The sequence below is a fragment of the Abramis brama genome (genome assembly GCF_963993115.1).
Source record: "Abramis brama genome assembly, chromosome: 17".
NCBI classification, from domain to species: Eukaryota; Metazoa; Chordata; class Actinopteri; order Cypriniformes; family Leuciscidae; genus Abramis; species Abramis brama.
The window spans coordinates 35,671,989-35,684,687 of record NC_139979.1 but is presented as its reverse complement, the minus strand read 5'-3'; the positions used below and the strand labels follow the sequence as shown (position 1 = coordinate 35,684,687).

The 12,699-nt window shown below is 47.1% G+C and overlaps 1 protein-coding gene across 2 annotated transcripts in view; it reads left to right on the top strand.

The window, feature by feature from the left end:
• bbs9 (Bardet-Biedl syndrome 9) overlaps nt 1-12,699 on the top strand; it is a 176,410-nt gene that overhangs the window by 4,477 nt on the left and 159,234 nt on the right. For both annotated transcript variants that reach the window (XM_084089234.1, XM_084089233.1), the window contains exons 4-9: nt 234-298; nt 939-1,052; nt 6,224-6,398; nt 7,701-7,785; nt 8,189-8,372; nt 8,996-9,125. In XM_084089234.1, coding sequence (XP_083945360.1) covers nt 234-298; nt 939-1,052; nt 6,224-6,398; nt 7,701-7,785; nt 8,189-8,372; nt 8,996-9,125 — 753 coding nt within the window. The remainder of the gene's footprint in view (nt 1-233; nt 299-938; nt 1,053-6,223; nt 6,399-7,700; nt 7,786-8,188; nt 8,373-8,995; nt 9,126-12,699) is intronic.

Below are 12,699 nucleotides of genomic sequence, written 5' to 3'. Positions count from 1 at the left end.
ACACACGAGTGTGTTCCCGAACACCAGCATCCGAACGCTAGAGAACACGACAGCGTTTACTGTGTTTCGCCTGACGCTCGAGACACACTCGTTTATGATGGAGGGACAGAGAAAGATTGCAGAAACACACAGTTTATGACTGATGTTCAGTGTCAGTGTTCCAGAAGTGCTCAAACTCTTGGTTAGATGAGTTCCTCTGTTTGCATGTGTTCTCATGCCTCTTCTCTCCTCAGCTGCTCAGAGCTGCTTCATCTGGCAGTGCTGCACCCCAGGAAGCTGTCCGTGTACGCGGTGTCAGGTCGGTTCTCCTCACACTCACACCTGTGTGCTCAGCGTACTCTATCACACCTTTACTGTCTGCTTCCTGCTGCCATGCACATCTCTTGCACAGAATTAAAGGCTTGAATGTTACCGAGCTGGTCTGAGCTCATGAAGTCTGTTATATTGTTGACTGGGGTGTAACTATATATCGTGTCACAGTATATCGCAATACAAAAATGCAACAATATGTATTGTGGATAATTCACCCAAAATAAAAATTACTGTGTGGGAAAAAATTCAAGTTTTCAGAGTTTCAGTGTCAGAACTACATTAAACTACTATATATAATGTAGAATATAATGTATAATAATGCAATGGGGGAATATTTGTGGGTCCTGATAATGCCAAATGTCTGATGTTCCCAGTAAAAGTGGCCGACATTATTATAAATATATCTAGTCAGTGACAGAGATCAAGCATATTCATCTACAATAATTCTGTATTTTCAGCTTCAGAATCATGAATATTGTTATTCTGGTAAATCAACAGTCATTTTTTGTTAATCTTTTATCATATGTCTTGGAGTATCGTGAGTTTGGTATTGTTACAGGCCTCTTGTGATCTGATCTTCACGTGTGTGTGTGTGTGTGTGTGTTTGCTGCTGTTGGTTTTCTCAGGCACTGCTGGGAATGTTGAACACGGGGACCAGTATCAGCTGCGATTGGTTTATGAACACAACCTGCAGAGGACAGCTTGCAACATGACGTATGGCCCGTTTGGGGGTGTGACAGGTCAGTGATGTCATCTTTAGGGATGCTCGATAATTCGGCCACCATATCCGTATCGCCCGATATATGATCATTTTTAATGCTACCGTTATCGGCCTGATAAGAAGATTTGGCCAATATATTAAAGCTGATTAATAATGTATTATTTCCTTCAGCTGAGACTCTTCAGATGTTCATCATGATGGGTTTGAATCGCTTGAAATATGATTGAAAATCACTTCAAAAAGGGAAAATACGGTTCAGGTCAACATGTGCAGCTCAAGTCTGTCATATCGGCTACAGAACATTATCATGAGAACATCATAATTGTGTGCTGGGTCATGGATTTTAGTTTTTGCAATCAGGCTCTCAAAAATTATAGATTTATCTGCCAATATATCGGTTATCGGCTTTCAAATATAAAGAATTATCGGTATCGGGCAAGTTTTCATATCGGTGCATCCCTAGTCATCTGTATTACACAATATTAGCCTCTCAATCAGAAATATTCACTGGCATATAGAGTAGAGTTAAGCTGTTTAATTGTGGCTTTTATGAAACGTTCTCTCGTGAGATATAATTGATCATTAGTGTGATGGACTGGATTCAGTTCAGGTCTCAAACTTTACAATATTAGATAACATTCTGCTTTTTCAGAGTTTACCTTTCATGCAGTGAGTAAAATAGCTGTTCATAAATGTAGAAGGTCTGCAAAGTTTTAAAGAACAAAGTGCACAAAAAGAAAGAAGCAATTCTGAACTGCCTTAAATGAGTCGTCAGTAACTCCAGTCTCACTTCCTGTTGTACATTTGCATAATGCCAGCCTGTGATCTTCATTGGCTGAACAGCGTCTCTTAGCTCTGCCCTCAAACACTGTCGTTTATCTGAGACTGGAAGAGTTTGGTTCGTGTTGTTCATGTCGAGAAGACACTGTTTTCTGCTGACAAAGCAAATCCACTTTGATGAGATTGATACGGGAAAACCCACCCCATTGTTACTGTTCGCATCACTGAGATTCAGATATGATAATGAGCGTTTGCTTTCTGACCAATCACAGCAGAGCAGCTCTCAGAGAGGCGGAGCTTAGAGAGACTGAATCTTTGATCGAGGCGTTTCATTGTTAGTTCATGTCAGCTCAGGTCCATTAAATAATATTAACAGATACAGCTTTTGATTTTAATGATGTATTATTAAATGCTGAAATGAACTCTAAGATTAATAAATGCTTAGTTAATTTTAACGAATGTAATTAACAATTAACTTATTGTAAAGTGTTCCCCACTGTTCTTCTCGTGGATCTCGATGAACATCGGCTCGGAGCTTCTGTGTCGTGAGATCTCTCCTGTTTGTGTGAAGAAAGCTGATTAAAGTCAACCTTCTATAAATAAAATAGTGGAACATGCTTGTTTAATAGGATTTTAGACTTAGCTGTGTCGTTCAGTTCTGTTATCAGCCACCTGAGGGCAGCACAGGCTCTCTGCTGGACATCATCAGCCACACACACGAGTGTGAACTGATGTGATGATGCCTAATACAGCATTTGTAGATTTTCAGCTTTTCCCATTCAAAGTAGATCCAACAATACTTGTATCCTGTCACCTGCATAAAAAATAACTTCCAAAGTGTGTTAAAGGGGCTTTTGTTCCGAGTTAATGAAGTTTTGACCTTCTTTATGTATACCATAATAGGAAACAAATAGATAAAGAAATATTTGGTAAAATCTTTTAAACATAATTGATTTAATTGAGCCAGAGGTTTGACTTCTAACACAGCCAAGAGTGAAAATATATCACAGAACAAGCCAGAAAACATTTGCACATATACATTTTTACGTAAGCCCTGCTATTCTATTGGATGCTTTTTTATTATATAAACTATATAGTTCTGACTGGATGAGCTGCTTCAAGGCCACTGCAACACATCAAATCACCAAGATGCACCAAAAGATGTTACTTAGTATTTAGTCTTTAGTGGTGATGTTGTTATTATTATTTATATTTTAATAATTTTTTTTACATGTAATTAAAACTGTAATCATATTTATAAATGTAACCATTTAACATTGATGTGTGTATAATATAGTTAATTAGGTAAATCAGGGCTAATATATAGTAGCATGTGCCTGAGGGTAAGGAAAGGAGAACAGACACGAGGAGGCGAGCTCATCCCAGAGAGTGTGTGAGCGAACACAAGCAGGGCAGAGCAGTGGATGCCTGACCGAGGTCCTCAGGGCCGGGTCTCAGTACAGTAGTGCTGCTCTCTGCTTCCCTGAGAGTGTGTGAGCGAACACAAGCAGGGCAGACCAGTGGATGCCTGACCCAGGTCCTCAGGGTCGGGTCTCAGTACAGTAGTGCTGCTCTCTGCTTCCCTGAGAGTGTGTGAGCGAACACAAGTAGGGCACAGCAGTGGATGCCTGACCGAGGTCCTCAGGGCCGGGTCTCAGTACAGTAGTGCTGCTCTCTGCTTCCCAGAGAGTGTGTGAGCGAACACAAGCAGGGCAGACCAGTGGATGCCTGACCCAGGTCCTCAGGGTCGGGTCTCAGTACAGTAGTGCTGCTCTCTGCTTCTCTGAGAGTGTGTGAGCGAACACAAGCAGAGCAGACCAGCGGATGCCTGACCCAGGTCCTCAGGGTCGGGTCTCAGTACAGTAGTGCTGCTCTCTGCTTCCCAGAGAGTGTGTGAGCGAACACAAGCAGGGCAGACCAGTGGATGCCTGACCGAGGTCCTCAGGGTCGGGTCTCAGTACAGTAGTGCTGCTCTCTGCTTCCCTGAGAGTGTGTGAGCGAACACAAGCAGGGCAGACCAGCGGATGCCTGACTGAGGTCCTCAGGGTCGGGTCTCAGTACAGTAGTGCTGCTCTCTGCTTCCCTGAGAGTGTGTGAGCGAACACAAGCAGGGCAGACCAGCGGATGCCTGACCGAGGTCCTCAGGGTCGGGTCTCAGTACAGTAGTGCTGCTCTCTGCTTCTCTGAGAGTGTGTGAGCGAACACAAGCAGGGCAGACCAGCGGATGCCTGACCGAGGTCCTCAGGGTCGGGTCTCAGTACAGTAGTGCTGCTCTCTGCTTCCCTGAGAGTGTGTGAGCGAACACTAGCAGGGCAGACCAGCGGATGCCTGACCGAGGTCCTCAGGGTCGGGTCTCAGTACAGTAGTGCTGCTCTCTGCTTCCCTGAGAGTGTGTGAGCGAACACAAGCAGGGCAGACCAGCGGATGCCTGACCGAGGTCCTCAGGGCCGGGTCTCAGTACAGTAGTGCTGCTCTCTGCTTCCCTGAGAGTGTGTGAGCGAACACAAGCAGGACAGACCAGCGGATGCCTGACCGAGGTCCTCAGGGCCGGGTCTCAGTACAGTAGTGCTGCTCTCTGCTTCCCTGAGAGTGTGTGAGCGAACACAAGCAGGGCAGACCAGCGGATGCCTGACCGAGGTCCTCAGGGTCGGGTCTCAGTACAGTAGTGCTGCTCTCTGCTTCCCTGAGAGTGTGTGAGCGAACACAAGCAGGACAGACCAGCGGATGCCTGACCGAGGTCCTCAGGGCCGGGTCTCAGTATAGTAGTGCTGCTCTCTGCTTCCCTGAGAGTGTGTGAGCGAACACAAGCAGGGCAGACCAGCGGATGCCTGACCGAGGTCCTCAGGGCCAGGTCTCAGTACAGTAGTGCTGCTCTCTGCTTCCCTGAGAGTGTGTGAGCGAACACAAGCAGGGCAGACCAGTGGATGCCTGACCGAGGTCCTCAGGGTCGGGTCTCAGTACAGTAGTGCTGCTCTCTGCTTCCCTGAGAGTGTGTGAGCGAACACAAGCAGGGCAGACCAGTGGATGCCTGACCGAGGTCCTCAGGGCCAGGTCTCAGTACAGTAGTGCTGCTCTCTGCTTCCCTGAGAGTGTGTGAGCGAACACAAGCAGGGCAGACCAGCGGATGCCTGACCGAGGTCCTCAGGGTCGGGTCTCAGTACAGTAGTGCTGCTCTCTGCTTCCCTGAGAGTGTGTGAGCGAACACAAGCAGGGCAGAGCAGCGGATGCCTGACCGAGGTCCTCAGGGCCGGGTCTCAGTACAGTAGTGCTGCTCTCTGCTTCCCTGAGAGTGTGTGAGCGAACACTAGCAGGGCAGACCAGTGGATGCCTGACCGAGGTCCTCAGGGCCGGGTCTCAGTACAATAGTGCTGCTCTCTGCTTCCCTGAGAGTGTGTGAGCGAACACAAGTAGGGCACAGCAGTGGATGCCTGACCGAGGTCCTCAGGGCCGGGTCTCAGTACAGTAGTGCTGCTCTCTGCTTCCCTGAGAGTGTGTGAGCGAACACAAGCAGGGCAGACCAGTGGATGCCTGACCGAGGTCCTCAGGGTCGGGTCTCAGTACAGTAGTGCTGCTCTCTGCTTCCCTGAGAGTGTGTGAGCGAACACAAGCAGGGCAGACCAGTGGATGCCTGACCGAGGTCCTCAGGGCCAGGTCTCAGTACAGTAGTGCTGCTCTCTGCTTCCCTGAGAGTGTGTGAGCGAACACAAGCAGGGCAGAGCAGCGGATGCCTGACCGAGGTCCTCAGGGCCGGGTCTCAGTACAGTAGTGCTGCTCTCTGCTTCCCTGAGAGTGTGTGAGCGAACACTAGCAGGGCAGACCAGTGGATGCCTGACCGAGGTCCTCAGGGCCGGGTCTCAGTACAATAGTGCTGCTCTCTGCTTCCCTGAGAGTGTGTGAGCGAACACAAGTAGGGCACAGCAGTGGATGCCTGACCGAGGTCCTCAGGGCCGGGTCTCAGTACAGTAGTGCTGCTCTCTGCTTCCCTGAGAGTGTGTGAGCGAACACAAGTAGGGCACAGCAGTGGATGCCTGACCGAGGTCCTCAGGGCCAGGTCTCAGTACAGTAGTGCTGCTCTCTGCTTCCCTGAGAGTGTGTGAGCGAACACAAGTAGGGCACAGCAGTGGATGCCTGACCGAGGTCCTCAGGGCCGGGTCTCAGTACAGTAGTGCTGCTCTCTGCTTCCCTGAGAGTCTGCTGGCTGAGAGAGTCTGTAACACCTCCTGTAATCACTCTCTGGGAAAGACACAGAAGCACACACGCTAGTTCCAGTCGAGAGAAGAATCTCTACCGCTTCCTGAGGACTACATCAGCTGGGCTCGGGGATCGCTCCCTCTGTTTGCTCCTGCTTCATACTTTATCTGCACTGATGTTATTGAGTGTGTGTGTGTGTTCTCCTGTGTGTGTGTGCAGGGCATCACTTCATCTGTATCCAGTCCATGGATGGGATGCTGATGTTCTTTGAGCAGGAGAGTTATGGTTTCGGCCGCTTTCTGCCTGGGTTCCTGTTACCCGGCCCACTGAGCTACTGTGTCCGTACAGACTCCTTCATCACAGTCTCCTCCTCACGACAGGTGGAGTGCTACAGGTCAGACACACACACACACACACACACACACACACATTCGCACACACTGAGCTACTGTATCCGCACAGACTCCTTCATCACAGTCTCCTCCTCACGACAGGTGGAGTGCTACAGGTCAGACACACACACACACACACACACACACACTAATACTCATATTCATTGTTATTGAACTAACACGATATCTGGTAGGATATATATCATCTGCAATAATAATATGGTAATAGGCTTTATGCTGATCGTCACATGATCAAACAGGTAAACGGTCTCATTGCATCCGCTTGTGGGAGAAAGTGTTAACGGCCGGACGACTGACCAATATCTGTGGGCTTTTAATGGACTCAGCTAACCTAGCTGGAACGAAATTTCATTCGTTTTAAATATCTAAATGTTTGTGTGAATAAAAAAATACTTTTAGATATTAATCTGCAAATGTGATGGACATCAGTTATGCTCGTCTTTGGCATGAAAGCATCAGGAGTGAAACTGCTCTATATTTAATGAAGGACAGAAAAGACGTGAAGGTGAGAGTTGTCATGACAGAACTACAAACACGAATAAAGTGTTTAAAAACTACAAACATGCCGGCTGCGCGCAAGCAACAGTTTAAGTAGCGAGCTTTAGATAAATACGTATGAGTGACTAATAAAAAACATTTAACCTGATAAAAAATAATAATTTGAGTTTGACGTATGTGAACAAACCTCAGTGGTTTTTGCGGAAGCTCAAATGTGTTTGTGTGACATGTGAGATCATTCGTCATTGGCTCTTTTGTGTCAAACAATCACGTTTGTGCTCTGTCTATTTGCAGACTAGAATTTACGTTTACAATGTTCTTATGAATGTTTTTTGAACCATCAAAGTTTTGTTGGGATGGACAGAAGAGTGTTTGCTTCTCATAATACACCCTCACGACCTGCTGAAAGCTTTGGAGGACTGTCAGGGATTTCACAACACAGCGTTTGATCTGTTGCAGACACACACACACACACACACACACACACTAATCGCCAGTACTGATCATGCTCTCAGAGCTAAATGTTCACTGCTGTGTCTCACTCGAACACATGCAACATCACCGCGAGAGGAATTCAGTATCACAAATTCAAAACAGAAATTTCTTGCTCTTTTGAATCAAAACACTTTCCAAGAACAAGGCACTAAATCGACATTCAATCTGCATTAATGACGTCCGTCATCCACTTCAGGGATTTAAGTGAATATTGAAGCATCGTGTAATCTCAGACTCTCTGTGTTTTGTTGGATCGGTGTGTGTGACGTGTTCTGCTGTGTGTAATGCAGGTACGAGACTCTGGCTGTGGCCACTGACGCAGACACTCGACCAGACCCGGATCAGCAGAGCAAGAGCTCCGGGAAGAGGCTCACGGTGGGTGTGTGTGTGTGTGTGTGTGTGCTTCCGGACCTGACTCTGTGTGTGTGTGTGTGTGTGTGTGTGTGTGTCTACTTCCGGACCTGACTCTGTGTGTGTGTGTGTGTGTGTGTGTGTGTGTGTGTGCTGTGTGTGTGTCTGCTTCCGGACCTTACTCTTTGTGTGTGTGTGTGTTGTGTGTGTGTCTGATCCGGACCTGACTATGTGTGTGTGTGTGGTGGACACTGGTGTTAGGAGAAGAGGCTCATGGTGTGTGTCCTGTCCAGTGTGTGTGCGTGTGTCTGCTTCTGTACCTGACTCTGTGTGTGTGTGTGTGTGTGTGTGTGTGCTGTTTGTGTGTGTGTCTGCTTCTGTATCTGACTCTGTGTGTGTGTGTGTGTGTGTGTGTGTGTGTGTCCAGGCCGAGTGGACACTGGTGTTAGGAGAGGAGGCTCTAGATATCTGTGTCCCCAACACTTCTCCTCTGATGTCCTCCATCTTCGTGCTGGGCGAGAGGAATCTGTTCTCCCTGAAGGATAACGGTCAGATCCGCTTCATGAAGAAACTGGAGTTCAACCCCAGCTGCTTCTTGCCCTATGCATCAGGTGAGACACACACTTCACACTCCTGTGGCACACCGAAACTTTACATTCATTTTTAAAAACAAAGTATTTTCTTATTATATTACAGTTGATATTAAACTCTTCACACCCCTGTTAAAACAGCTGGTCTTTGTGGTGTAAAAAAGACACATCATTTCAGAACTTTTGCACCTTTAATGTAAATAATGTAGTGCTGTCAATCGATTAAAAAAATTAACTTGATTAATCACAAATTTTTTCTGTGATTAATCGCGATTAATCGCAATTAAAAACACTATTATACTTTTTAAAATATATTTTATAATGTACTAATTTCACAATTAATATCCAAATTGGAGTATCACTCAGTGAGTGAGTCAGTGTGTGTGAGTCAGTGTGTGTGAGTAAGTGTGAGTAAGTGTGAGTAAGTGTGAGTAAGTGTGAGTAAGTGTGTGTGTGAGTGTGTGAGTGTGTGAGTGAGTGAGTGTATGAGTGTGTGTGTGTGTGTGTAATATAGTGAGATCTGGAGGTCTGCTGGTGTGTAAGTGTGTTCAGTTCATCATTGACTTCATGTGAGTCCCAGAGACCACAGAGCATCTGAACACACTTCCCTCTTCACACTCTCACTCATCTTCTTCTGTCCTCAGTGTGTGAGGGATCCACCAATGTGCTGATGTGTAACCATAACAACATGCTGCTGGTGTACCAGGACTCGACGCTGAAGTGGGCGGCTCAGCTGTGCTGTGTGCCGGTGACCGTACGCGTCGCCAACTTCCCGTAAGAGACCGCTAATCTGGCCTTAATCTCAGTAAAGGTGGGGTAAGCCGTTTCTGAAATATGCTGTTGGCCAGTGTTGATGTTTGAAATCAACCCAGACAAACACACCCCTTCTTCATTGCTCCGCCTCCAAAACTCACACTCCAATCCTAACAGCCGAGTCGTCCCGAACCCTGATCCCCTGAAAGAGAGTCGAGGGCACTAACAATAACACTAAACACCGTATTCACTAGCATTCGCCAAGGCGACTCTCACTAACTAGCCTCAGTTATATTTGTTTATCAGGGCACAAGTGCTACAAAATAATGCTTCACTAAAAATAAAGCGCAGATGATGAACGAATGACAAGGAAGCACAAAAAATGTACGTCAGTGTTCGTCAGTGTTCCTCAGTGTTCCTCACGTGTTCCTCAGTGTTCCTCAGTGTTCCTCACGTGTTCTTCAGTGTTCCTCAGTGTTCCTCATGTGTTCCTCACGTGTTCTTCAGTGTTCCTCAGTGTTCCTCATGTGTTCCTCAGTGTTCCTCACATGTTCCTCAGTGTTCGTCAGTGTTCCTCAGTGTTCCTCAGTGTTCGTCAGTGTTCCTCAGTGTTCCTCACGTGTTCCTCAGTGTTCCTCAGTGTTCCTCACGTGTTCTTCAGTGTTCCTCAGTGTTCCTCATGTGTTCCTCAGTGTTCCTCACATGTTCCTCAGTGTTCGTCAGTGTTCCTCAGTGTTCCTCAGTGTTCCTCAGTGTTCCTCAGATGTTCCTCAGTGTTCCTCAGTGTTCCTCACGTGTTCCTCACGTGTTCCTCAGTGTTCCTCACGTGTTCGACAGTGTTCGTCAGTGTTCCTCAGTGTTCCTCAGTGTTCCTCAGATGTTCCTCAGTGTTCCTCACATGTTCCTCAGTGTTCCTCACATGTTCCTCAGTGTTCCTCACATGTTCCTCAGTGTTCGTCAGTGTTCCTCACGTGTTCCTCAGTGTTCCTCAGTGTTCCTCAGTGTTCCTCAGTGTTCCTCAGATGTTCCTCAGTGTTCCTCAGTGTTCCTCACGTGTTCGACAGTGTTCGTCAGTGTTCCTCAGTGTTCCTCAGTGTTCCTCAGATGTTCCTCAGTGTTCCTCACATGTTCCTCAGTGTTCCTCACATGTTCCTCACATGTTCCTCAGTGTTCCTCACATGTTCCTCAGTGTTCGTCAGTGTTCCTCACGTGTTCCTCAGTGTTCCTCAGATGTTCCTCAGTGTTCCTCAGTGTTCCTCACGTGTTCGTCAGTGTTCCTCAGTGTTCCTCAGTGTTCCTCAGATGTTCCTCAGTGTTCCTCACATGTTCCTCAGTGTTCCTCACATGTTCCTCAGTGTTCGTCAGTGTTCCTCACGTGTTCCTCAGTGTTCCTCAGTGTTCCTCAGATGTTCCTCAGTGTTCCTCAGTGTTCCTCACGTGTTCGACAGTGTTCGTCAGTGTTCCTCAGTGTTCCTCAGTGTTCCTCAGATGTTCCTCAGTGTTCCTCAGTGTTCCTCACGTGTTCCTCAGTGTTCGTCAGTGTTCCTCACGTGTTCCTCAGTGTTCCTCAGTGTTCCTCAGATGTTCCTCAGTGTTCCTCAGTGTTCCTCAGATGTTCCTCAGTGTTCCTCAGTGTTCCTCAGGTGTTCCTCAGGTGTTCCTCACGTGTTCGACAGTGTTCGACAGTGTTCGTCAGTGTTCCTCACGTGTTCGTCAGTGTTCGTCAGTGTTCCTCAGGTGTTCCTCAGGTGTTCCTCACGTGTTCGACAGTGTTCCTCAGTGTTCCTCAGATGTTCCTCAGTGTTCCTCAGTGTTCCTCAGATGTTCCTCAGTGTTCCTCAGTGTTCCTCAGGTGTTCCTCAGGTGTTCCTCACGTGTTCGACAGTGTTCGACAGTGTTCGTCAGTGTTCCTCACGTGTTCGTCAGTGTTCCTCAGTGTTCCTCAGGTGTTCCTCAGGTGTTCCTCACGTGTTCGACAGTGTTCGACAGTGTTCGTCAGTGTTCCTCACGTGTTCGTCAGTGTTCGTCAGTGTTCGTCAGTGTTCCTCACGTGTTCGTCAGTGTTCGTCAGTGTTCCTCAGTGTTCCTCAGTGTTCCTCAGATGTTCCTCAGGTGTTCCTCAGGTGTTCCTCACGTGTTCGACAGTGTTCGACAGTGTTCGTCAGTGTTCCTCACGTGTTCGTCAGTGTTCGTCAGTGTTCGTCAGTGTTCCTCAGTGTTCCTCAGTGTTCGTCAGTGTTCCTCAGTGTTCCTCAGAACCTTCCGTTCTCTCTCTTGAATCACACTGAAGTGACTTAAACTGCAGTTCATCCACTGGCCACTAGAGGCCGGCTGCAGAAGAGACTCAGTCCCATAGACCTCCATGTTAAAATGCCCCACTTTACAGCAGAAATAAACATGTTCACAGTTTGGTGCTAAAAGTGGTTTTGGTCTATATTGCTAAATGTTGCTCTTCAAGACGACTGTGAGGGGGGTGAATTTTTTATGACTCATCCGTTTAAATTATATTAAGCCTTAAAGTTCTGCGTAATTAAGGGCGTGGCCACTTGATTGACAGGTTGATTGCCGCTGATGTCACTACTAGCCGTTTGTCTGTTGTCTGTTAGCTCCACGTCACCTCAGATAATCCGCCTCTGCACATTTACGTTTATCCGGGAGTGACGCTGCCAAGATGGCGACGGCTGGCTCCGCCCACTTTGGGCTTCAGAAACACTACGGGTGACGTCACGCACACTACGAACATATGGTTATACAGTCTATGGGTATTGCGTAATGATGTCATCTTGTAACTCGGTGTCACACTGAAACATTCAAGTAAAGCCATAACACATATAGCTAAATAAGATTATTACGTTTCATTCACTTAAGTTGATGACGTTTGTCGTCACTGTTTCGTTCTGTGACGGTGCGTGTCGAACAGCATACGGATACTGAAACTGGCTTGTTTTGTTGTCCACAATGCAGCGCTGGAATACATGAAGAGATAATAGATGCTGATACTAATCAATGAATACTAAAGAAGTTTTAAAGGCGGTAAACCTTCATATCATGTATGAACATGTTCCGCCAGCTCTGTGTCTCTGAAGCGCTCAGTGTGTGTGGGACGGTGTGCTCAGAGTGGTTCTCATGCGACTGGTAACAGATACGCCTGTGCAGCGAGTGTGTGTGTGTGTGTGTCCGTCCCGCACGGGTCACGCTCTCTCACAGTCTCTCTCCTGCTGGCCTCACATTAGAAGAGCATCTCTCAGCACCTCTGAAATGAGTGTCTCGCTTCACATCTCCAGCACACACACTTTCTCAAACTTCACTGTATTAAAGATTAATAATGACACGCATAGTTAGGATAGCAGAACAAATGGGCTGATCAGGGGAGGAGAAAACACTGGTCCAAATAAACTCCATCAAAGGGTGTTCGTTAGCAGAGGCAACCCAAACCAGAACGCCAGGATCCTCCTTTGCCTAAACATGTCTGCTGTGTTTAAATGGATGTGCCGCACTTTCGGATCGGGGAACGTCCACTCAAACACACTGAAACAAATCACCTCAAACAATAAGATTGCACTACAAATACTTCTAATCCGTTAGTTGGACTGAA